General features: G+C 31.2%; 1 protein-coding gene across 1 annotated transcript; it reads left to right on the top strand.

Moving 5' to 3' along the window:
• Window positions 1-14: 14 nt before the first annotated feature.
• Window positions 15-18209, top strand: LOC121130446 (uncharacterized). The gene is made up of 2 exons (XM_040726192.2): window positions 15-349; window positions 16646-18209. Exons 1-2 carry the CDS (start codon window positions 53-55, stop codon window positions 16934-16936), a joined length of 588 nt encoding a protein of 195 aa, XP_040582126.1. The 5' UTR covers window positions 15-52; the 3' UTR covers window positions 16937-18209.
• Window positions 18210-27460: the final 9251 nt, after the last annotated feature.

The following is a 27460-nucleotide window of genomic DNA, read 5'->3' as shown; positions in this document are numbered from 1 at the left end:
TTCTTCTTCCTTAACAACTTCTTAGTTCAAAGACTTTTAGTCTAAAGAAAGAATGCCGCGACGAAAGAAGGAAGATGAGATCCCAGGAGAGAGACCTCCTCCTCGTGGAGCTGCTAATGCACGGGAACGTACAAGAATGAGAGTCCTGAGTCGTGCCTTTGGCCGGCTCAAATTAACACTACCCTGGGTTCCTCCGGATACCAAACTCTCCAAATTGGATACTCTACGACTCGCTACATCCTATATAACGCATTTAAAAAAAGTGTTGTTAGAGGATCCAGGCTCTTCGGACTCTTCAGCCTCCCCTTCCACTGCGTCATACTTTGATCATGATTCCAAAATTAATTTGGTAAGTCTTTTATACTACAATAGTCTTTGACCCAAAAATGACTTACAATCACTTATGTACATTTGTTTATAATACTATATTTACCATAAACAGTTTAGAGATCACTTCAGACACTCTTAGGGGAGCTTGAGCGCCCCAAAAGAGGCTAGAAAGATCACTGTTGCAAATAATTAATTAATGTAATTGAAATTTGATTTGCATTGCTTATTATTATTTTATTGAAATTTTTTAAGGCAGAGCAGGTCGCGGAATAGGTGTTTAAAAGTATATATATCCAATCAATACTACTGATCAGTGACCTATAATACAAATATTATTATATCTTAATCAGCTATAAAACATTACCTGTAATAAGTGAAAGGTTAAAGTAAAATTGAAGGGTTTAATGCCAACTTTCTTAATTTCTAACGCCTATCCATTTAAATACAATTACAGCTGTTTTTGGCTTAGGAACAGTTGTAACATTTGAAAAAACTGCCACCTGGTACAATAGTTATATCAGTTTTAACAATTTCAGTTAAAAATCAGTCAAATCAGCTCCCATAATTTAACCAACAGCAAAAGTGTTGCAACTCTTCAAAGTCTGTCCTAAAATTAGTGATGATAAACTTACAGGAGAATATATTTGAACGAAGACAGATTGCTGATTTAAATCAGAGGATTATTTTTTGATAGTTATTATACAGAGACACATTTTAATAGTGACTTAAAGTAGAAAAATTTCATTTACATAGATATTGAATTTCACGTTTACCGTCAAAAAAATTAGATTGATTTTTCCATTTATTTACATATACATGATCTTTCATCAAAGTTGAGGGGTAGGCCTCAACATTAAAATATTAAATAATTATTAATTTATATATTTAATAAACGTGTTGCTACCCACCTATACAATAACCTATTATACTTCGACTTATATTTTTTGTACAAAAATATTTATTTTTATACATGTCAGTAAAAAAAAAAAAAAAATCGTTTAGAAGATAGTATTTAAATTGCTAATGGCAAATTCACAATAAATTGTTTTAAATCAAGTTATATTTTGAAGGATTATATACTTCATTTTTTTTGGATTAATTGATAATTATGATTTTTGCCATTTTTCTTAGATAATCATTTTTGTGATATAAGAAATGCACTTTTAAGTAATTATTATTCATAAAAAATGTAATGCTAATTTCAAATACATATAATTGTAATAAATTAATTATGATATTCAAATACTGCGAAAATCAAGTATCAAACTTTTTCCACGAAAATTATTTTGATGTTGACTTGTGCCATTTCTATTAAATGCATTGAAAAAAGCTCTTCCTAAATATCCCAAAAATTAACTATTAATTTTTTCCAAATTTCATTTTTAAAATTTTCTTCCAATTTTTTTTTTTTTTTTTTTTGAATAGTTTTAAATTTTTCCAAGAAAAATACGAAAACCAATCCCCCCGTTCCCTTATGGGCTGTATTTGGGGGATGATTAACGCATTGGAATTTCAACTGTTGAGTGTAGAAGAGGCTATATACATATATAAAAATGTTATTTAGTGTTAAATATATTTAATATATATGAAGTAACTGATCTTTTATTTTCAAAACATTATACGATACTAAATGATAAATCGTGTCCAAATTTTTGAATAAAAGTTCGAAATCCATAGAACTTTCCACTAGTTATATCTAAAATTAGAATTACAAATCCCCAATCCCTTCTCAGGGGCGTCCAAAGGATTATATTTTGGGACTTGTATATAATTTGGTCAAATGACCATTTTAAAAAAGAAAGAAACCCTTAAAAAAAATTAACCACTATTTTATAATTCCATTTTTCGTTAATTAACAAAAATTATTTCATTTGGGCTGTGGTTCTACACCTTGCCCTCCCACTGCACCTGATTCATAGCAAACCTACGTAAGTCATCCCTTTAGAATCCCAGTTCTAAGTGACCTATTTTAGTAACCCACTAATTGTATTGCACTTTTTAAAATGACAACTGTCACTCAAAGTTGTTGATGTAATTATTGTAGCAAATACTTTCTAAAAAGAGTCGTAATTAATAGTACAAAAACTGCTAGAATCAGGGGTTTGGAACACAAGACACTTTGGATAAAGAACACATATTTCCTTTTCCAAATGAGTCATTTTCCTTTAATTGTATGCTACGTACAAGTTGCAATTTCCTTTAATTGTATGCTACGTACAAGTTGCAATTTCTTCGTTTTAAAATGCATGAATTATTTACAAGATGGATGACTCTAATATATTGATATGATCATTTCATTTTGATCCATTAAAAATACATGGTTATTGTGTATTTATGAGCTATATTTGTACTCTTGGCATTTGAACTTCATAGTGTGTAACGTAGCACTCAACTTCTAGTAATTTGTACTGAAATAGTAAAAAAAGTTACCTCATTAATATATTGTCGATTATGGAGTATTGAATTATTGCATGATCCTCTTCCCAAGTCCTGCAAATCCTTCATTCGTAGTTGTTGGAGTCAAGGCTCGCCGCGTCTTTGACATTGAATTCAACTCGAATTTAAGGTATTTAACTTCAAGTTGAGTAAAAGTCGTCCTTGGTAAGAGGACGTGTGTTCTAGTAGCAAATGCGAGTAGATAGCTCTGATTCCCATCTACATATAACAATAAAATCTCTAATCCCACTCCTTCCTCATAGCTATTCCTATCATTTTAATGACTCTAACAGCAAACGTCCAATTTTTCAAAGACAAAAAATAACAGTATTAAACAAATCTTCAAGAAGAAAAAAAACACCATGAAATTTTTTATGACTTGACTCATTTTTTCCTAACAACAAAAAAAAGTAGTTTTTTTTTAAGTTACCAAACATTTAAAGGTAATCGGTAAAAAGGTAAGATACATTCCTAGAAGTTGTTTTTTCTTTCTTTTTTTGATCTCATTTGTGCACATTTGAAAATGATACCAATTACAATTTATAAACTCCTTTTTTGTATTTATTAGAACCATTAAAAAAACCAAGTTTTGCCTTGACCACCTCAATGAAAACTTGAATATGACCTTTTAAAAACCTGAAGCATAGCAAAAATATTGTATTTCTCAGTATTTTTATGTGATATTGAAAAGTGGAATAACATTCTTAATAAGAAAATATTTCTTTATTTGGACTTGTATCCAAATAAAAAAACTTATTTTTATAATCTTTGGCCAATGCTTATTTTGTATGACGACTTAGTGTGTCAACAAAAGATATTCCTTTTCTTTGAAGGTATTGCAGTAGGGATCACAGAGTTTCGACGTCCCTCAAAAATCTGTAGAATGCGTCCAAACAGGATACAAAATGACTCTGTAAAGTTTATTTCAAGGCAAGCTTATAGAAAAAGTGACAAAACTTTACTTGAGGGTGCTGTTAAGGTAGGATTTTATTTCAGCTATTGTAGAGTGAATTGATAGAATATATATATATATATTCCCCAGTTTATAAAATACTGTAAGATTTTCAAGTTTATATATAAAGTTTGTCTCAATATCCCTTGCACACTTATTTATGTAGACAAATAATTTAGTGATTATTTTAGCACTAATTTCATATAATTAATACTATTTAAAAAAAAGTTAAACTACATTGTGGGGATCCTAAACTTTGCGTAGAAGGATTAAATTGAGAAAAACGTGATTTTTAGGGAATCAAGAAAATACAAAGGTCAATAATACCAATTGATGATCTGTTTCAATACTATATATTTCTATATTATTTAGTCAACAACATTTTCTCCTTCTCAACCCGTAACAGCTTTGATACGCCGAAGAACAAATTGCTAGCTCTTGACAATGAAGGCCGCGTCAATTTGTTTGTTGCTCCCAAGGTTAATAGAAATACAAGGTTATACCATAACACGTGTACGACTGATGTTTGACTTCCATCACACTTTTTAATGTTGACGTCATTGTTTAATTATAATTAAATGTTACATCAGGGTTTGAGTCTCCACCATGCAGATATATTGAGGCATTCATTTGCAAAAATTTCGATGCTTTTGTTTACGAAATATCCCTAATCAAATATTCATCAAAATGCTATTTATTTTCATCTTTAAGGCCTCAGAATTGAGTTGAGTTACAGAACCGAAATTTCATAAATTAGCTTGTCTACTCCCAACATTAGCACATCCTGAATTTTAATCAAAAATTACCTTATTGGAATGACGTAGCTCAATGTACGTAGCTTCGTGCCCCCTCGTTCCCAGAGAAAGAAATAGACTTTACATTGAGGGCCTTGAATGTGTATTCCTAGGTCAGATGTTGTAATAGTAATACTTGAATCCACCTCCATCGGACCAATTAAAAAAAACAAACATTATAAAATATATTAAACTTTTTTTAAATCTACAACACAAATTTGGTAACACTATTCGTCAACGCATATCTGAACAATCCTGTATATATACTTAAAAAATAAACCTATTTATACAAGTAATTATATGTCAGAGTGATTATCATTTTTGGGACTAAGTCCATCAAAATATGAAAGCTAACATTGCCTCTGGTAGTACCTATCTACATATGTTTGACCATTTTTACACAAAATAACCCCCCCCCCATAGACGTGCCAAAAGATAATACATAAGATATTATCATATTCTAACAACATGTTATTTTAGGGTCATCTTGCTACAAGATAATCCTTTTTATTTTTTGTCCGAGAGGAACAAGGATTATTTAAACATTACATCACACGCACAAAAACACAAACTCCATTTCAGTAGTACGGTTTTTTATTGTTTAACACATACTATTATAGCTCCTGGAAAAGATTGAATATTTTTAATGGAGTAAGTTGAGTTTAAAAAAGATGAAATCCCCATCATAAAATAATTAAGTTCAAATGTAAGAACGTTATATACTACGAATGTTTGTATGTGACGTAATTCAAGGGAAACTAATTGATTACTTTTGGCTATGCAACAAAGGCCGTGGCAAGGATTTTTGTTTGTTTCAAAAACAATTTTAAATGACTTTTTTTTATCTTATAAAAAAAATTTGACAGAATGTTATATAAAATACTTTAGATGACTTTTTTTATTATAAAATATACTTTTTTTTATGTCAAAAAAAAAAAAAATATATATTGAAAAAACGTTAACCCAGCAAAAACATCCATTCTGTAGGAAAGCTTGAATATTTGGGTTACTATCATTATAGAATGGGTCCTAAGACTCAACGTCCGTAAAAACCAATACCTTGGACCTATATTCCTACAGTCATAGCTATTTTATAGCCATTCTCATAGCTAAGATTGAATAAAGGAAGTAAAAAATGAAGGTCTAATAATAAGTTCTAGAGAATCGCCTCCTACTTTAAAATTCAGCTATCCTGAAAGAGGTTTTGTTGAACGTCTGAATGACCAAAGTTAGTAACTACGTCATTTCAGCTGTTGCTTTAGTTATAATAACAGACTAACGAGGATCCGTCCTAGGAGTGACTGATGTTATTAGGATCGGACTGATAGGTCCGCATTCTTTTTAGTTTTATTAGACCGATCCGATACTAGGTACTATATTCAAATTTTGCTAACATTATGCACATAATCTAATCAGTATATTATCAGTTTTTTTAAATAATTTGTGCACAAGATAGTACATTTTTGTAGGCATCTAAATATCTCAAACCCAGGTCTAAAAACTTGGATTGTATTACCATGTTTACATCTTAAGGATATACAACTATTTTATTGACCTTATACATGATACAATTTACCTAAAATGTTGTTGCATAGTAGTACAGGTAGCCATTGAAGTAAAATATTGTTATATTATGTATGTTAAAGCTAACACTGTGGATTACAAACATCTGTAGCTAATAGTCTAAGTAACTCTCGTAGGCGTTTTGTATATTGTATCTGATTTTTGTTAGTGTGTGCTCTAGAACTAAAGTGTTCATCATATATAGATGTATATCAAGGCTAATAGACATACAAGGTTATACCATCATGTCATCGGGCTTGCTAGAATTTTATATCTGATGTATTGTACCGACTGCTTGACAAGACAGGCAGATTTTGACAAAACACGTAACCACTCATAGTTTATAACATCACTATTGCCAGAATTTTCATATATATATGTGTATAATTCAAATCATCCAAGTATGATGTACTTTAATTAATTCCAAATCCCCATTATTTAATTTTAACTTAATTGTGTCATTGAATTAAATCAATGGAGTGAATACAAAGTCAATAGTTTAGTGGATAAATCATGCCTTCTTGCGAATACATCAACGTATTTCACAGAATCATTATTTTCAAGACCTTGATGTATACCAATATAATCCTTTTTCGTAAATAGAAGCTTGCATGATTTAACAAGTTGACCTAAATTTCATATATTATTGAATATAAGACTGTTCCTTTTTGGATTAATTTTTTGTACCCTTCACAAATATTTATTTTTCTGCAAGAAACAATAAAAAAAAACTGACTTTCGGATAGTTTGAATGCTCGTAAGCCGCTATTGCCGTGATACAAACTATTTTATTTGACAAATAAATATATTTAACTCGAATTGACAACTGTTAGGCCACCTTAACTCTCCCAAATATTAGTCAAAAATTGTACTTAATATATTTTTTAGTATTTAGTTTATCTTTGTTATTCAATAGTAAAGTGTTCATGGCCCCTATCTGTTTTGCAGCCCCTGAAAAATAATTGTCCATAGGGCATGTTTCAAAATTATACACGTCTGTCACTGAATCTTTATCAGTTACGTTGAAACTCAACCTAATTGACACAATTATTAATTTCAAGAAAGATGGCCCTTATAGAGATGCCTTAATATTTTGGAATGAATAAACTGAAGCTTAAAGTATTATAGATTATTGTATTTTTGGATAAAGTTATTTTCGACTTTTGTCTTTCCGTAATTTAAATCAAGGTTCTATTGAAGTCAATTTGAATACACACCTTTTGATCCCTTATAAAACTTGATATTTCATGAATTCATATAAAAGTCCACTGACAGGCCGGACATGATTTAAGCAGATTACATATCCAGGGAAAAATAGAACCGTTCGTCACACTACATGAAACTATCTTTTGAGTCTGAGAAATACATAATTATTGTACAATATTGAACATATTATTTGACTCATAAGAAAACAATAATAAGTTATCAGGATGGGAAAACTCTTGTCCTTTTTGAAGAAGCTTTCTTGAGAACCCCCTGCTGGTGGGGAACCACATTCATAATTGTAATAATAAAAATAATAACAAGATAAGGAATGAAAGAAAAACAAAAAAAAAATCTACGTGGTGTCAAATAACTATTAATTCATTATTAAAATGCCCATAATATAGAGATAATATAAGTCAATTTTAACAATTCTACCACAACTATAAAAACAGATAGAAAACAGCGTATTACTTGGACACAATACAATCACGGAGCAGATGGAGAGAACTGCTGTTCACTAGTAAATGAGTGAGTGATTTGTAGGGTAGTATTTTTGTGTAGTTTTGTGTCAAACATTATTTATTCGGTCAAATCCAGTTTTAAGACCGATCCTCTAAGTCCTTAAGACTGTTGGTCCTTCGGACAGTCAGTACTAGAACTGATTAGGAAAAAGAATAAACAAAGAAGAGTGACGTCATCAAGGACGGATCTTTATAAGTTTTGGAACTGATATTAAGGACTGAACTGGACGGACTACAGTCTTCAGTCCTATATAAGGACTGACACATCACTGTTTTTGTGTATATATTACCGATGCATCGGAATGGCAAAGAATTGGTAGCTTTTAAAGTATTGGAGTCGGCTCAATAATACCGACTCCATCTGTACTTGATTAATTATATACATTATTAAGCAAAAAAAAGGATCGCCATAAAGAGGCCAGCAATTTCCTACGCAATTCGTTTCCGAGTTAAACAAGGACTTACTCTTTTACTCCCGATCAAACTATTAATTTTAATGGCCATTGACTTGTAATTCTTTACGAGTATATTTTCATGTTCTTTCTTCAATAATTAAAGAATAATCATCACAGATTTGGAAAATAAAAAACTCCTGGGATTGCAACAACAAAAAGTATTGTCCTCTTCCAATATCATATTTTTTAACAACTATAACGATCCCCTATCCCACACTGCCTATGTGACATAGGTATTCTTTGAATGATGAAATACCGCGTTATTCCAAACCAATGTCCTCGAAATTTTCGTTCAATGCTAGTAATAGACTACAGTTTTTTGGCGCATGATGAGAGTAAAGTCTGTCGTACACGTCCAGGAGCATCTGCATGGTTTGAGTGGAGGGTCGTAGCTTCTCCCCCCCCCCTAAAAAAAATTAAGGAACTTTGCTCATTATTAGGAAATTCAAAAAAAAAATTCAAAACATTTATGGATCTTTGAAATTTTTCTGCAAAAATTTAATATTTTGCAAAAAGTCGAATATTATGGGTAAAGCAATCGATTTTGAATTTTTCTTTTCGAAAATTTCATATATATTATTTTTTTTTTCAAAAAGCTTAATATTTTGTGAATAACTGTGGATTTTTAAAAATATTTTGTAAACTGTGTAGATTTTGAATCGTTTATTCTCGAAAATTAATATTTGAAATTTATCTGAAGAAAAATTAATTTTCTTTGATTTTTTTTTCAAAATCAAGCACCCCCCCCCCCCAAAAAAACAAATAAAAAAAATCCTGCAAATGCTCCTGACACCACCTTTAATTTTATTGAAATTTAAAATTTATGGGCTGAGCCTGAATTTGAGGGAATGACCATTTTGAAAGGAAACTGGAAGTAATTTTTTTAGTGAGAGCGCCCCCTCCAGCACAAAGTGCCTTTATCACCTTCAAAATCTGATTGGAGGCTATAATCGAGGCACGTCATTACGTGTTGAATGATAGCCATCGAACTTTCCTAAGTTTTTTACTCTTGCAAACCCAGTTTCCTGTACATATAGATCTTGAAAAAGTTTTTGGACAAGCGATGGGAAAATAGCGATATGAGAAAAGATGCTTTTATTTTCTTCCTTAAATCTTTTCCTCTATCTTTCCATTGTGAGGGACAACTCCTTTTTGTAACAAATTGTTTACAATATATTCTCATTAATAAAAATAACAAATTAATAAATAACATTCGTTTTTTTCTTTCTTTGAGGGATGCGTCCATTCCGCTTGATTTTTGAAGGAGTTGTTAAGAAACTCTTAGATAAATAAACATACACTTTGTTTCATAAACATCATTTATTATAAATATGTGTTGTCAGCTCATCCTGTGAACATACGTCTCAGGGTATTGCTAATTATAATTTTACGTGGGAAATGAGAGTCTGATTATTTTCAATTATATTTGATTTGTAGAGGATTTGAATTTTGAAGCAAGTATTTCCATCTTCTTCACTTTAAATCATTTGTCTCAAGCCATTTTTGCCTTAAACCAAGGATGTTCAACCTTTTAATATAATAGGCTACATTGACACTTGAAATATTTTAATGGGCTTCAGATGGCATTTAATTAAATTTCATGAAAAATGCCTTCAAAAACTAAATAATCAAATATACAGTTTATTTTTAAAGTAGGAAAATATATTTTTTCAAGGAAAAGCTGCTATTGATCCGCTGCCTAATTATTTGATATAATTACCTCTTTTTTTTTTCTCAGAGCGATAATTTTTCCAAAATTCCTTAATTTGGGAAATATTTTTTAATATTTCCACGTATAATGCGCGTTCTACGCGTTTTGATGATATTGTGACAATTTTGCCAAAAATACTAGATACGTGGGAACAAGTAGTCCCTTGAACTTACACATTAAGTGGGATGGACATCCCTGCCTTAAACCATATCGTCTTGCAACATTTTACAAATACATTTTGCCTCAGAAAATGTGTCTTAATATACAAAGCCTTTAGATCAAATCAGTGCTTGTATGCACCAGCAATTTTCTTATGATGAAGCTATTTGATGTCGTTTCTTTTTGTATTCGGCAGAAACGTTGTCAACAAACTTTAGTAAAGCTTAGGACATCATTGCAACAGCTGTCCTAAGTTATAAGGGAGATTGAATTTAAGGTGGAGGAAAGGCGTTGCGTCCTGACGATGATTTTTGTCCTTAATAATACGGACATTGTACTTTTTTGAATACAAAAACTCCTTGGCGATCTGCCTTGGGTGTGGCAACAAGACTCAGTATCTTTTCATGTCACACACAGGTCGCTGAAGTTGCTGAGTGAGGACTACTATATCTTCATTGGGAAGGAAATATGGCCCCTTGTAGGTCGGATATTAATCTGATGGATTATTTTGTCAATGCTACGTTGAATCTTACTAAAATTGAACATCTCATGCCATAAAGAACTCTCTAATTGCCTTCATCAAGGAGACAATGACCAACAAATCAAGGAACTACCTCATAATGCCTGCTCCTACAAATGGACCTGGATCTAGACTCTGATAGGAGTACATAAATTTTTTTCTACATGTATGTTTTCAACTCAAGCTAATTTTCAAAGCAATCTCCCGAAAAATGTTGCCTCTTTGAGAATTTAGAGATTTTTAAGAAATCCAATGATTTGATCTTAACGCTCTGAATAAATAAATGTGGTCTATACGTCGTTATTGTTTATTAAAATTCATGTTTCTTTTCAATTTTTTTAATCAAAATATGAAAGATGTATTACTATCAAAAGTGTGAAAAATAATGAATGATTCATATTGGAAAAGGACTCATGGATTGACATATGAGCATAATAAGAAACAAGAGAATAATTCCATCGTTATTTTAACAGAAGACAATCATTTTATCCTAGATTTTTTTGAGCCATTAGAATCCTCTCTTCCTTATAGGGGCATGTGCATTTCCACCTTGTTCAGGCTGTGCAAAATATATATACCACCAATTTGGCCAGCTCTCTTCGGTAAATTATTTTGTCGAGGCAACGTTGAATATTAAAAAATCGAACATCCCATGCCATCAAGAACTCTCTAATTCCCTTCATCTTAAATAGCTGATTTTTGTTTCTTAAAAAGCTTGTTCAAACCTGCACCATTTGAAAAAAAAATTATATATATATATATACATAATCAATTGATAAATTTGTAGTCCCACATATTTTGAAAGGCACGGAGCCCTCCTTGGAATTCCAGGCAGGAGCGAGAACGTAACAATTGCTCGAACTCTGGAACTAAGTGCAAGATTAGGAGGGAATTGGATGTCTCTAAAAAAGATTTTGATGGATCAAACATTGTAAGATCGAAGTGACAATTTTGATGGCTTCGTCTCGCCGGGTTGAATCCGATTGATATTTGTAATACGGATTTGTAAATTGGATTCATACCGAATCCATCGGTTTGAATCCGATGGATTATTATTTGTAATACTCGATCGAACGACAAGCCAACCGAATCTCCTGAAACACGAAAGATAACTAATCAGTCGGATCAAGAAAAAATGACAGGATTTACTAAGGGACCAAATTGCGAAGCCCTGTTCACGCTTTCAGCCTCGTATAGAGACTGTAACTGAGGCTAGAGGTGATTTTATTATATGAAATAAATCCAAATCTATCAAGCTTTGGGAATCTGGTTTTATATTTTTAATCTGATCACTGGTTGTTGGAGAGATAATAGCTTCTGAAGAAAAAAAATGTATACAAATATATAATACCCCCTCCCCTCCCTTACAAATACTTTTTTGGGTCAGGTGACTCTTGTTGAACTAAAGTAGTAAGTCTCGAGCTCAAGTCTTTACCTCTACTGATTGCATCCTCTTGGACTCCCTTGGAGTGTGTATTGATTCCGTCTTCATTTATCAATAAAGGAAACTCGTATCTTCAAGGACCGAAGATTATGCGCTTCAGGACTGAACTGAACGAGACTGTAGTCTTCAATACTAAATAAGGACCGTTCACAAAACTATTTACAGTTATTACAAATGAGTCCACTGGTATTTGTAATTTTGAGAGTAGATCGATCATATAAGCTGTACTATGAAAGTGATCCATGATGGATGATGATCGTCATTCATCATGGTAGTTTGTATGTATATCTCTAAGGCATTATTTTTGTGGGGAGGGGTTTTCTTTTTACACGTAGGTAAAACTACTGTATATAATTCATTCACCTTTGAACAAATCATCATAAATGCAGTGTGTAAAAACTAAGTCAAGTAGAATTTCTTGTAGCTACATGGGATGTACATACATACATACAAAAGAACATACCTCATTTAAAAAAAAGTCCATATGGAACATCTCAAAAAAATTTAAAATCTACAATTTTTTCTAACATACTTTGACATTTCAATAACTTTTACTGCATAATATTGTTATTTCTGTTTTAAGTACATCCTTAGAAATTATACAAAATATTTGAAGGAGGGGGAAAAAGAAATTTCTAAGAGACACGCGATGATCTTTCATTTGTCATTTTGCTGAATGGATAATGGTGATGAGTCAATACGTTTGTCGAGCTACCGGGTGTTGATCAAAATCAAAGACACTTAGATTCCTATTACTTATACGTGGTTGCAAGATGAACTCATCAGTCAGATCATTAAGGAATTTCAGGATTTGCCAAACGACCAAGTAGCAAATCCCTGCTCCTGCTTTTACCCTCGTATAGAGAATGTAATTGAGACTGGAGGGGATTTTATTCAATAAAATAAATTAGAATCCATCAAGATTTCAGAATCTATCTTTAATTTTTTTAATTTGATAACCGGTTGGAGAGGAAATTGCGTGGTATAAAATAAAATTGGTACAGATTTGAACATGAATTTCAGAGGAAGTTCAGTTGGTTGAAGATAATTACCTTCTGGATACATGAGCATTGAGATCCAAATTTGGTTGGCTTCCATTTTAGTTCCACAAGCACTCATCTATCTAAACATTATTTAAAAAAGTTTCATCACGCACTTTCTCAAACTACAGCTAAGTGGCTTCGAAGACAATGGTCTACATTTTAATCTACACCTGGTCTGGAGTTAAATGAACTAATACTTTTGAATAAAGCCATCAACACCAACTTTTGAACTCAATAGATTTCCTCAAATTACATTTAAAAATAAAATTATACAATTACTCATTTTCATCATTTAAATAAGATGATGAAAGATTAAGAGATATGGAGATGTGGAGCTGATGCAATATTATACGTTTAAATGCAATGGAGCAAGAGTCAAAAGCCTCGAGTCTTGTTATTAACCTTCCGTTAGTGAACTGGGATATTATGAACCTCAAGATTAAAACAAAAAAACTAGTGATGGGATAATGAATCGGACAATCTAAGAGCAAGACTGCTCAAAGTCTGTAAAGAGGTTTTATGATCAAGCTAAAAAAAAATAAATTATACTCATATTGAACCTGAATCTGTCTTCCTTTCATTAGTCGAATTACTGTGTTACCTGATGATTAAGCCATAGGTAGTTGGAAAATAAATGATATTCCGGTTTTTTTTTTCACAAACTTTTTCTTCCCAGAGTATTATTCCTTCTAGAAACCCCAAAGTGATGCTGTTAAGTTTATTTTAACACAAGGATTTTTTTTTTCGTGTTCTTATATTCTTACAAGTATTTTTAGCGTATTAGTTGATATTTACGAGTGCAAAATGAATGTAATAGTTAAAGAATGAAACAAAATTAAAAGACGTAATCAGAATAATTGTTGAATTGTTTATCCTATATTTAAATACGCTTTGCTTTTTGGGGCTTTCTGTTTTTAGCAAGTCATAAAAGGAGGTTTACCAATAGAGGTTTAAAATGTGAATATTTTAGTTGTATGTACATCTAAAATAGCAGCTTTATGAGATCTAAGTGGAAACAAATCTTCAATAAAACATATTTCAAAAAGGTGTCAAATTCTGGCACAAGTCAAACTCTCTCTCTCTCTATCTCCCTGCAAATCCGTATTAAAGATAAATACAATTTCCTTTAAATGAAAAAACAATAATAAAAAGTGTATGAAAAAATTAAATGCTCTTGTTAGTGTAAGACATCAAATTACAAGAATAACAAAAAACGACAGAAGAAACAAGAGAAAGAGGTGAAATAACTTGTCAACGTTTGACGTTTAGGTACATCAACTGATGAGGGAGTAGATAACTCTTGAGTCTTGATTTACATCATTGTTCTGTTCAATGCAGTTTTTTTCACAAAAAAATAATACACAATGTTCCTTCACAAATATGTTTTGAACCGGATATTTCCGTTTATGTAAGGTAGCTTACTAATAGGTACTCAAATACATCCTCTTCATTCTCTACCGGGTGTCACATAAGATATAGGCTCCATCACAACATTGTATTATGATCAATTTCTGGAATCTGATGTGCAAGAAAAGTATAAGAAACTTTGCCTATGTGGTAATTTAAATTTCAATATGATCTCCCTTGACAACAATGATGACCTCTCACCTGGCCCTGAATAGAGGATATGACCTTCGAATAAAGTTATCCATTCCCACTTTGCATCGATAGATAATATTTGTGCCCGACATTGGCCTCCATACATGCCCAAAATACAAAGTCTTGATTATTTACAAGTGTGGAGGTCAAATTTTAAACCCTAGAAATAAAAGGGCACTCCCAGTTGTCAGCTCTATAAACTTTTTTTTTTAAAGATAATTTTTATGAAAAAATTCTACTTTGTTGCATTGAAACTTGACTAAAAACTCAATTGAAACTGATTTCTGACACTTTTTTTTCTAAAGTGTTTCTAAAAAAGGTGGCACCCATCTTCTACACAGCTTTCTCGTATCCAAATTTTCTTATAATATACGATGTACCACGTTTTTGCCAGCTCGGAAACGTTCAGTCAACGATCCGCCTCTGCCACTATATGGATTTTCTTTACAATTTTTGGAGTCGTTATCTCATTTAATTTAGTAATACGATGCTCGTTTTGGCAGCTTGTTCTAGCCTCGTTTCAACTCAATTGGTCAAAATTGTACTTATGTAAACGATGCAGTAGAATATACCTGAGTAGAATTCAGTTCAGCTTTTCCATTGCTTGGGCTCAGGCCTTTCAAATAAAATTATTGTATTACATAGCAATCACTAATTTTCTTCATTCTTGCAAATTCTCAAACAATGTTCAGTATTGGGGGCTGCCAAACATGTACAGAACAACATGGGGCCTTCAAACTTGAAACACATGCTAATTTGATTGTATACTTTTTAAAACAGCGATTTCTCTAACACTAGAACGACTAGGTTATCATTTTTGATAACCATTTGGGATTCAATTTAATATTTTGATGCATTTGTTCATAAATTCTTGAATTTTCATAATTCATTTTACTAACCACAAAGAACAATATTAAAAATTAAAATTAAATCGTTTCGTTGATATAGTGAACACTACCTAGACAGACATTACAAAATATTTGTATTTTCTACATTTGTGTATGAAAAGGCTCAAAGCAAGTTAAGATATGAATTAAAAAATGAATGGGCATCATTTTTGATATCCACCGTCGTTTTAGGGGGGGGTAATAACCCTCTGTTATTTTCTAGTGTTAAAGAGTAAGACCAGGTACTTTTGGGACCACTGTTGTATATGTTACATCATGAAGGAAACGTTATGTCAAATTGACTCCAGCAGTGAAATGGCCATCATTCTGCTGTAGGTCTACGTTATTGTGATGGAAGTTGGGCATGACTCATGACGGGTTTGACTTGATCTTGTGAACTGTATTTGCTTCAGTTAGATAGTATCCCTGTTAAAAAAAGAGGAGACCAAAGTATCATGGGCCTCCCCCAGTTATTTTTCATCTTCTGGACGCTTCTAATGCAGTTGACAGTTTTCAGGTTGACTTCAACCTGCATTGGAATTGTCCCTTAAGTAATTCCCGTACGGAAAAAGCTGCAAATTTAACTCGGATGGATCTCACTAAGATTTTATTTGTAGCAAAAATAAACAAGGTCTATTTTACCTACATCTACATATTGGAGATTTAATTCCAATCTTCCTTCATTGATCACTTTAAAAAAAAGAATCAGGGGATCGTCATGTTGCACCCTGTAGAAGGAGGAGTAAGTGAAGAAGAAGTATTATTGGGTTATGAGGTCTAACATGGGTATGCTCTACATATGTGAGAAAAATCACATCATGAGTAATTGTTGAGTCATTACTCTCATCACATCATGGTAATTAATTATTAATTACCCTCTGAAAAATGAGTTGAACAAAGGTGTTGAATTGATAAATGGTAACTATATATGTATTTTTTTGATAATTGCTTCTATGTTCCCCCCCCCTCTTCACCTCTTCATCTCCAGATATAAAATTACAATTCCTATTTATTTTCCTTTTCAGCATTGTTGGCCGTATGGGCATCATCTCCGCAACAGTAGTAGCAATGGGCATAATAACTCAATCTCCTCGGACAACCCAAAACCAGAGCCACATCTTCTTCAACACGAGTCTGACGAGTTGAAACAAGGGCATGAGGGCTCGTATTATTTTAACCATTCAACATGCCACTCCTACTCTCATGCGTCTCAACAATTAGATTACATTGACTACAATAGTCATACAGGGGCTTCCTCTCAGGATTTAGCACACTATGAATTAGCATATGATTCCTCCTATTCTATGGGGGAATGATTATAGGATTTGGAATATGGGGCAGTCAAGGCTAAAATGTCAGTAAATTACAGAAAAAATAATCATGTATCTGAGAATTAGCTTCTTCTTTTTACTAGATGTAAATACTACTTTGTAAAGCATGTAAAAGTCGATGTAAATTTTACGCCTCTTAAAATAAAAGTGATAGGTAGAAGTGGTGTTTTGTTGGTCCTTATTTAGGATTGCAGTCCAATGTAGTCCCGTCACACTTGTCGATCCTTTAACGATTTAAATTCAGTCCCTTGTGATGTTATTGCGGATTTCTTTCCTTTTTATAATTGTTATGTTGTGTAATATAATATATCATGTACCTAGTGTTGTGTGGGTCCTCATTTAAGACTTGAGTCCCATCAAAACAGTCAGTCTAGGTCCGGTCCGGTGGCATCCTGTGTATCAGTCCTTAAACTTATTAATTTGAGTCCTTGATGACGTTTCTGAACTCTATATATCCTTCTATTAAACAGTTTTAGTACTAACAGTCCGAAGGACTTCTAGGACCGATCCTAAGACTGGAATGGACCGAATAAATAACGACTGACACAACACTAAATATAACCAAGTAAAATGTTCCATTCCACCGGTCCCAAAATGGAATTTCTCAAATGTTATATTAAAACGACAGGATCACTTCTAAGACTACACTGCACCAAATAAATGAGGACCGACTCAACACTAGATAAAACCACTGTAAAATAAGTAACAGACAGTTTCAAGGCAATTTTTTTGTGGTCCAATAACGAGCGGCTTAAGGGGGGCATAGGGGACACTTGTCTCGGATCCTTATCATGATGGAAATCCTTATAAATATATTTACTATGAATAAATTTACAAAAGAATGAACCTTTTTCTATTTAAAAAAATGTATGTATATTAAAAAAACGTCATTTGATGATGAAAATAAAAATAGCCTTCTGCATATGTATCTACTTGGCCCAGACCCCTCTATCACTAACAATACCCTACGAATGTGGTGGAACATAGTGGAAAATATAAATCATTTTTTTGTAAACTGCATATACCAACTTGGAGCTAATTCGGATATAATATATGGATAATCCCCATTGGTTGTATTGCCGCGGAGTGTCCCCATTGTGATTATAATTTTATTATTATATACATACTCCGTTATAGAATTATACATATATACAATAATTATTTAATTATTTGTCTTTCAATTACAAAAAAGTCTTGAATATATTTGTTATATCACAATGTTATATAAGAATAAGAAATATATTATTTTTTTAAATAGTTTGAAATGACTATAATTATTATTAAATTCGTATTACAGACAATTCAACAGCTTGTAATTTCCATATTCTATAGGAAGGTGATGATTATTAATTTGTAGTTAGTGTGTGTTTTTTTTTTTGGATCAAATCTGGTTTTCAAGAATTTTCGATTCCATTTTTTTGTGTGTTTCTATCCTTTTTATATATTTAAGCCAGTGTTCTGCCATGAGCATAAAAAACCAAGTATTTCTCGGAAATCCTCAAAATTTGGGATCCTTTTTTTTTTTTTTTTGAGTCCATTATAACATGTAAATCTTCCTAGACTGACTTCCTTGCTTTGCAAGAATTAGAATTGATATATTCCCACAGGTAGAAAAGTTAGTTCGTTTTAAAAATAATCCTTTTTTGATTTTTTGAAATACTAGTTGCAGTACTCGACATTGCTTGGAATTACTTTGCCGTCTAAAAACTTAGGCCCATTTCACATTTTATTAAAAAAAATATGATTTTTTTGACTGTCGAGTTTTTATGGAGTAAAAAGTTTAGGATTAGTATTGAGTGTTCAGGCAGTAATGAGTATTCGAGTGACTAACGAGTAATGCTTGTAGTTCCTTAAAAAAAATTCTCGCTTGTAGCACATCACTAGATTGAGCATTAAAGATTAATAATATACAAGAAAATTATTATATTCAATTCAAATATCTGCTTGTTATTTCAACAACGAAGATGAGCGGAGGTAATGGTTTGGCCTTTCTTTGTTCTTCACTTGGATAGAAGCTAAAATTAAAAATTGATTTTGATTAAACTTTAGACAAAGCGAATATATAGTACAGTAAAGGTCTTCTAAATTTTGAGAGGTCAAAGTTCAAGTTTAAGGTAATATAAAACGTAAAAATGACCAATCTTTCCAACAACCTAAGCAGGGCGTCTGAAGAGTGTGGCTGGAGGGGCTGTAGCCCTCTTCTTAAAAAAAAATATAAGGAATTTTTGCTATTTAATAAAATAATTTAATATTAAAAAGAAAAAAAAATCCTAAAAATTGAATTTTCTGTAAATATCTTTGGATTTCTGAAATTTTTCTACAAAAAATTTAATATTTTGGATTTTTTTTCCCCAATTATATTTGAAATCTAATTTTTTTGTAATTTTTTCTGAAGAGCTTTGGATTTTTGAAATTTTTTCCAAAAAATTAATATTTTTGTGAGTATCTGTAGACTTTTTTATTTATTTTTTTAATTTAATATTTGAAATATAATTTCTGAAATTTTTTTCCACAAATTTGATATTTGAAATTTTTTCCAAAAAATTTAATTATAATGAAAAGCTTTTTTTGAATTGAACAATATTTTTTTGGCAAAAAATTAATTATTTGCTGAATAACTTTGATTTTTAATTTTTTTTTCTTATTTCTGAAAAAAAAGTTAAAAAAAAAATAAAATTTTGGAATCTTTTGTTTTCTAAAATTTTAATTTTTGAACTTTTATTTCCAAAAAATTACAAAAACCAAGTCTTCCCCAAAATATAATTTTGTGGACGCTTTTACTGAGATACATAAGTCAATTTGATTTTAGGATGTAGTTTTTTACTCTCAACAACGCTCATTACTTCCTGAAATAATAAAATTTAAAGATTAAAAAAAAAAAACCCGTATATTTTGGTTTTTGTCTGAAAAGGAAACACGTTTTGGTATTTTAATTGTGTGTACAACTATAGAGTTTGTTTGAAGTGAATAAGGTGTTGCGGTTTTTTTATCTCATTCTTACAATGTATTTATGAAGTAACTAAATTAATCGTAAAAGTATATATTGTCTTGCTATTTAGTCAATATTCTTATTATGTTGACGCAACATATATTTTATTTATTAGTAAAAATAGTATGCCTTTATTCTTCCGTTGGATGCTAATTAAATTGCATTTACCAGCTGCACTAGACTTTCACACCTCAACAATTAGACACAATTATACATAATATGCAAATAAACCACATCTCTAAACATGGAAAAATATGCAATTAAAATTTCTTTGAGTAGTGATGTTCGAGATCGATCCTTGAAGACATCGTCTTATTCTTAAACCTTCAAAGTCAGAGCATTATATATATATTTATACAGGGTGCGGTTTTACAATGAAGAATTTTCGAGAACAGGGGACATAAACCTTTTTATTTCTTAAATTAGTAGAGATATTCACAAATCCGTTTATATACAAACGTAGGGACCCTCCATAAACCTAATCGTACAATCCAACCACCTTTAACCTCAACCACGGCCTCCTACCTGGCGCGGAACCCACTGCATGCCTTGATCAGTTGATCTTTATTCATATTATTCACAGCCTCAATAATGGATGCGATCAGAGAAGCCAAATTGTTGTGAGCACGCCTGTTGGACTCCCTCTTCAAGACACCACACACGAAATACTCAAAGGATTGCAGTCCCGGGTGCTAGGGGGCAATATGTCCTCAAACTAAAACATCTGCAAATTGTTCGAAAGCCAATTTTGTACCCAGATGGATCTACCTTCTTCCTTGCTGGTGTTTCCATCCCTCCAGACTTCTTGAACTCTTTTGTAACTTTGTTCTTCTAATCCTTTTTTTTTTCTTTCAGTGTACATTATATTTTTAATTTTAACCTTTCTCAAAATCCTTATACTAAGAACAAAGAAATTGTCATTCAGTTGTACATAATTGAATATAAGTGTTGCATCACAATCTCATAAAAAAAATTTAATAATATGACAACAACAGATGGACAGACTATTGAGTAGTAAATACAAAATATCAAACATATATAATTTATAAAACTAGATATATGCTTAAATAAAAACACATCAACCCTAGAAATTAAGGAATAATGAATATAATGTCGTATTTTTTAGAGTTTAATTCAGAGTTTTTGTTGTTCAAAATTATAAATAGGTAAAGTAAGTTGTCTTATTTGTGAATAATGAATAACAAAAGTATATTAGATAATAATATATTTTACACTTTATATTAAAAAATAAGATTTTAACAATAAAAATGAATAGAAACATCAAAATACATGCGAGGAGTAATACGCGGTACCAATGGAAAATTTTAATTCATTGGCAACATGTTTGGAATTAAAATACTCATACCATGAGGCAACTTATAGAAAAGTTGTAAAATATTGTCGCAAAGTATATTTTATATCTATAATACTTAAGTAAACAAATATCCTGTAACTAGATTCAAATCGATTATTTTAACTCAACAACACCAACGAAATTTTACAAATTTTTAAATGAAATGCATCCATTAAGAACCATTTTTACCAATGCATACACATTGTTTATTGTGAATGCGATTCAATAAGATTCTTTGATTATTGAAAATGTATAGAGCTCAACAATATTACCTATATCCAATAAACATACTGCACTAAAGTACAAAACTGCCCTAACTGATATATTTTTTTTAAATTGATTTTTTTCTTGCGGAAATGGTCTTTATAAACAGCTTTGTAAACATAACTTATATAAAATTGTCTGCTGAATCTGATAAACTAGTTTTTAAAGCTGTATGACCATGGGTTCCCAAGAATAATCGGTTTAAAAAATAATCTTAATTGGAAAATTACACACTGTATACATATATATATTTTTTTTTGGGGGGGGGGATTTTTTCTTTTCAAATCTGATCAGACCAAATTCCTGAGCCCTGGTTAACAAATTTGTTTTTTTTGCTAAAAAGTTCATTATTTTTATAAAACAAGATCAATTTCCCACATCTCAAAGATTTTTTTTTATGGGACCAAAAAATCCAAAAAACGAATTATTTTCCTAACAGAAATAGGGAGAAGATATATTGAATACGCATAAAAAAGAAGGAAATTAGGAATTAGGAAGAGTGACTTAGTCTTGGTAGGTATCTTCATAATGGTTGAAGGAGAAACATATTTCTCATTATCATATTGTCTATCGATAACTTCTACAAATATTCATTAAAATCCTGTTCTAGCTCTGTGTCTAAAAAATAAAATAATAATCAAGGGCTTTAGTAAACCCTGCTTTTGATATTTCGTTCACGCTAAAACAAAGTTATGATTTGTACATAATTCTCCTTCGTCCCATAACGTTATAATTTGCTGATTTCACTTTTTTTTTTCTTCAAGGGAATGATTACAACTTACAAACTAGAAAATGAAAGTGCATTCTATAACGGACAGCCTGCCCTTGAAATGCACAATGTATTTCATCATGAAGATTACATATAATTGTGTACTAAAGTAACATGGACTGGAACCAAATTTTAAACTCCAATTGGATTATTTTAATATAATTTCTTTCTCCAAAAGCCTTTATTTTAGTGTTTTTTTTTTATAAACTAATAATATGCGGGTTGTAATAGGATTGCATCAAATTTTTATATCCCTATATAAAGATTTACAAATACATGATGAAAAGTTTTATCCAGAACTATAAAAATATAATATTTTATCTGCCAAAAAATAAGGTGTCAATTCATTGAATTACCCTCAACAGATCATCTGCGTCAAAATTATTATGAGCAAACTCAGGGTCCATTCAATTCCAAACATCCTCTTCATCCGTATCCACGAACATAAATTTCATATATAGAAATACAAAAATAATGTTATGTGATTAAAATACTTGCACGCTTCGACAAACTGTCATCAGGGGCGTCCAGAAGATTATATATTTATTTTTTTGAGGGGGGGGGATCGTTGTTTTTTAAATTCTACAGTTATTCACAGAAAAATAAATTTTTTGGAAAAAAATTTCAAAAATTCATAACTACTCTCAGAAAATTAAATTTTTTTTCCCAAAAAATTTCAAATCATTAAATTTTTTGGAAAAAAAAATCCATAAACCCATACCTATTAAAAAAAAATTATATTTTTTAAAAGAAAATTTCTAATATTATATTTTTTGCTTCACTGCGTAAAATATATTTTTATGTGGAGGAGGCTACATCCCTTCCAGCCTCCCCTTCAGACGTTCTTGGTGATCCATCACTTTCATGGAGTAGAAACCTATTATTTTTGCATTATCTAGGGCTCTTTGAGGGTGACGAGTACACCCCTTATTCAGCTTTCTTAATTTAATAGTCTCGGAGTCATTTATTCCGAGTTCATTAATTTTCTTATAGAACTTAAGAATTAAATTCTATTTCTTATATTTTATGAACATACCAATACCCAGCCTTGACCAGAAGTTATTTACCGCTGATGAACAGACATACTTAGCTATCAATATATAGACAAATCCTCTTTCTAAAATATGCAATGTTACTCACCACTTTTGATGGCCTGACACGTGTTTCTTCCCTCAAGACGGAAAAATATTAATAACAGTTAGATATTTTTTTAATATAACGTGCTGAGCCAGAGAGTACTTTAGTCTCTAGAACTCTACATGGCTAAGCTAGACCTATACACACTCGTTGTTATACCTCATCTAAAGAAATATTCATTGTTTTTATTATTTTTCTTAAAATATGAAGTTAATCTCGATGCTACAAGCAAAACCCCAGACAGATTTCATTAACATAATTTGTCATAATATTTAAAATATAAGTCATAGTATATGAATACAATATTATTTCTTATATCAAAAATGACTTTAATTTGCATCCATAATTTCTTTTTTACTCACTAAATGTCTCTTAAGTTGAATCAATGTTACTTTTTTAGGAGGAATGGCAAGATTTTTTTTTTGCAGTAGAACTGATGTTTCATGCGTTGACGTCGCATTGTTTCATCTCACTGTTTAGTTCAATTATATCTCATAGTCACATAATGAAATGCATAAACGTAACTCAAGAATGAATTAATAATAAAAAGAGATTGAGGGTAGTTTCATTATATTTCAACAAATGTTCAAACAATTTTATGGCCACTATAATGAAAATTTATTTTAACTACGCTGTTGCATAGAGTATCATTAAATATGATCATCTAAACAAATGATTTTAAAATTGGCCAATCGGCCAGCCAGCTATGATTTTTTTTAAATCTTAACCACTAGGTGGCACTCACATAGTGAAAAAGATATGTCCCTCATTTTTAAGGTCTTACTTTTGATAAAAGTATGATTTTGGTATCGTATTATATATTTTAGGGGGTGAGAAGCTTGAATTTGAGTGTATAGTCAGAGTAAAACTAAGGAAATGCAATGATTTTCAATGTTTTCACGCTTTGACAAGCATATCTTTGGGGCCCAATTTGAGGATTCACCCAATTATTTTAAATATATTTTTCATTTCTTTAAGAGTTCCATATTCCACTCAATTTTTTTATTCATTATAGTTAATTCCTTCAACTTTAATTCAAACATACTAATTTAATGTTATTATTACATAGTACATTGTATTAGTATTTAAAGACCATTGACAACATTATCAAATTGACTGATTTACCAAAAATATATAAGCAAACTTATAAAAATAATTATTATTATCCTCATCTTAAAAACTGAACGTGGTAAAAAGAAATATAAAAAGCTGTTGGATACACTGGAAATATATAATTTCTGATCAAAATTATATATTGATTTATGTAACAAAATTTCAACAAAATTAATACTATAAATAGATGTGTATAAGAGCTCTCTGAGTCATTAATGTAGATCCCCATTGGAAGGCCTGGCACCCACTGCGGATGTAGTCCACTGTCATGGCGTCCCAGTACTAGGTGACAGTGACTTTGAGGGACTCGATGTTGGGATGAGAGATCCTGCAGTTCTTCCATTCGACATTCATCCAAAAGTGTCAAAAAAGTGTTCAAAAGACTATTGTAATGGAGGAGATGGGATTTATTTCATTGCTGGTGTCAAAAGTGGCAACTCAAAAGTTCTTTCTGCCCATTTTTTTTATAGTTCTCTGAACAGCCTGGTGTGAAATCCTGAGATCTCTTGCATAGACCCTCATAGACTTGAAGTTATTGGCCTGGGCTGTTTTCTTTCACATCTCTGGATCTGGTTTGCCCTTTCTGAAAGAGCCCATCTTCCTCCCCAACGTTTTGGAATTGTTGACGGCGTAGAAGGGAGTTCTGGAGACAAACAACTGCTTGGAGATCACGAATAGTAGTTCACATTTAAGTATAATTTCTATGACTTGTACGTACACTAGGGAGCTCAGTTTTTGTTCGTTTTCTAACCAATTGTTTATGCTTTAATATATACAAAATTGAATTAATTTCAATCACTCAACAACCTTTATTAATTATGGAATTAGTGAGTGTTCAGAGTTCAATGGACCACCCAGTATTTATTACGAATGCTGCCATCTTCACGCTGAGCTTGTATATTTTTCTGATCACTCTTGTATACTTGTACAAATAATGATCACGTGGTCTCCGTTTCCTAACTTGATTAGACATCTTAGTTACATTAGATTCATATCCATTTTATTTTTAGGGTTTGAGTTGACTCAAAAGCTCGTTATGCTTTTAGCTGATCTGAAAATTGGTTATCATATCCTGCCAGTAGTACCGGATTGACATATTTCATGTGATGTCATCCTTCCGTCCTGGAATAGATGCGTAAGAATTATAAGTACTCTTTTCAGAAGTTTTCCTTATTGTTTCATTTCTGCGTTAAGCATTTCTCCGCAATATTTTCTAGAGTGCAACATAAAGGATACAAAATATGAAGACATCAACTGAGCAATATAATCGTTTGATTACTGTTTGTGGTATGTCTTTAGTAATCTTCTGGGTAGTACTGCTAATCGGTATGAATAACAGTATGTAGTTGGGTTTATATAGGCACCTTAAAGCTGACGTTGAGACCTATCTGTAAAACGTATCCAAATATTTTGTGTTTTGTGAATAGATAAAATATTTCCACAAATGATTTTATATATCATAATTTATAAAACTCTTAAATGTAGTTAAATAGAATCAGAAAAATATATCAAAACAATTTTTGTGGAGAGAACATCTAAGTATTGAGTAACTACGTATAAGTGTTCTCATGAAAACTGAGCGTAACATTGAGATGACTTATCATCTATACTATTAAAGTAAAGTTTGTCTATCCGTCGCTCCCTAATACTACCACTAGCTAATTTATGAAGCAAGAAACTATCTCTTAACTTTTAATGAATCCAATTTAATGCATCAATTATATTAAATACAATTCTAACCTCATATTTTAAGTGACACAACTAGACTAAGCATTCTATGCCTTCTAATATCAGACATACCATTTTTGTAATAAACATTGTACTTTTGGAAGGATACATAGTAAATTTTATGTTCAAAGGAATTTCTTTAATGACATTCTTATTCGAGATAATCATCACTTAAGGGATTTGTCAACGGTTTACAATGTAAATTAATAGAATATATAATCCTGAATGTTCAATTAAAGTATGATTTTGTATTGAATTTAATGATTCAAATATATTTTATAATAATTTAAGGTAAAAGTTCGGAACACTTTAATTGGTATGGTCTAAAAATCCTTGGCATTGGGGATACTTGAAATATTTAATAATAATAGATCATTAAAATATAATTTGTATGGAAATTACTCACTGATATAAACTATAAATTGATTTAAACAATAGCAAGCATATGTTGGTTTGTTGTACTAAGCTTTAGCTAGGTTTAATAAAACCAGTTCCGCTTAATTGATTCAAAAATAATCTTTAGGATAATTTTTAATTATATTCAAACAATATTAGACCTACAGGGTTGTCCAAAAGTCTTAAGCCTCAAAGATTTGGCCACTAATATTTTGATGAAAAAGTATCCTATCTGCGATTTGATTGCTTGTAACGCAATTTATGTTCAATTTTTCTCATCTGCCATTAAACGAATCCAATTAAAGTCCTTTTTATTATTTAAAATGCATCATATAAGAAAGTAAGTATAAAATTTTTATCCAAACCAAATATATTTAGTCTGAGTTCTTCAAATATAACATCGAGAACATTTGAGATGGTAAAAGTATTGAGGACAAGCCAAGAAATATACGCCCAAGGTCGGCTAGCAATCCAAAAAGTGTCCTAAAAATTAGAGCAAAGCTTTACAGGAACTCCTACAAACTTCCCAAAGATATGGTGTGTGCAGCGTGGGTGGCAATTTAATTTCGTTTAAGAGAAGCAGTTTATAAAAGAGGTGGATATATTGAATAAATTATGAAATATAGACTAAAGTCCAAAAAATTTTCTGAAATAATAAGACATAGCTTTTTAATCCCCAATGAACCTATTTCTGAAATAATAAAAATTAAATAGGCATAAAACTTATAGTTAAATCTGTATAAGCGAATATCAAATATT

This window comes from Lepeophtheirus salmonis, chromosome Z (genome assembly GCF_016086655.4).
Source record: "Lepeophtheirus salmonis chromosome Z, UVic_Lsal_1.4, whole genome shotgun sequence".
In the NCBI taxonomy this organism is placed as follows: domain Eukaryota; kingdom Metazoa; phylum Arthropoda; class Copepoda; order Siphonostomatoida; family Caligidae; genus Lepeophtheirus; species Lepeophtheirus salmonis.
The sequence above is the reverse complement of the archived record's forward strand: the minus strand, read 5'-3'. Positions and strand labels throughout refer to the sequence as shown.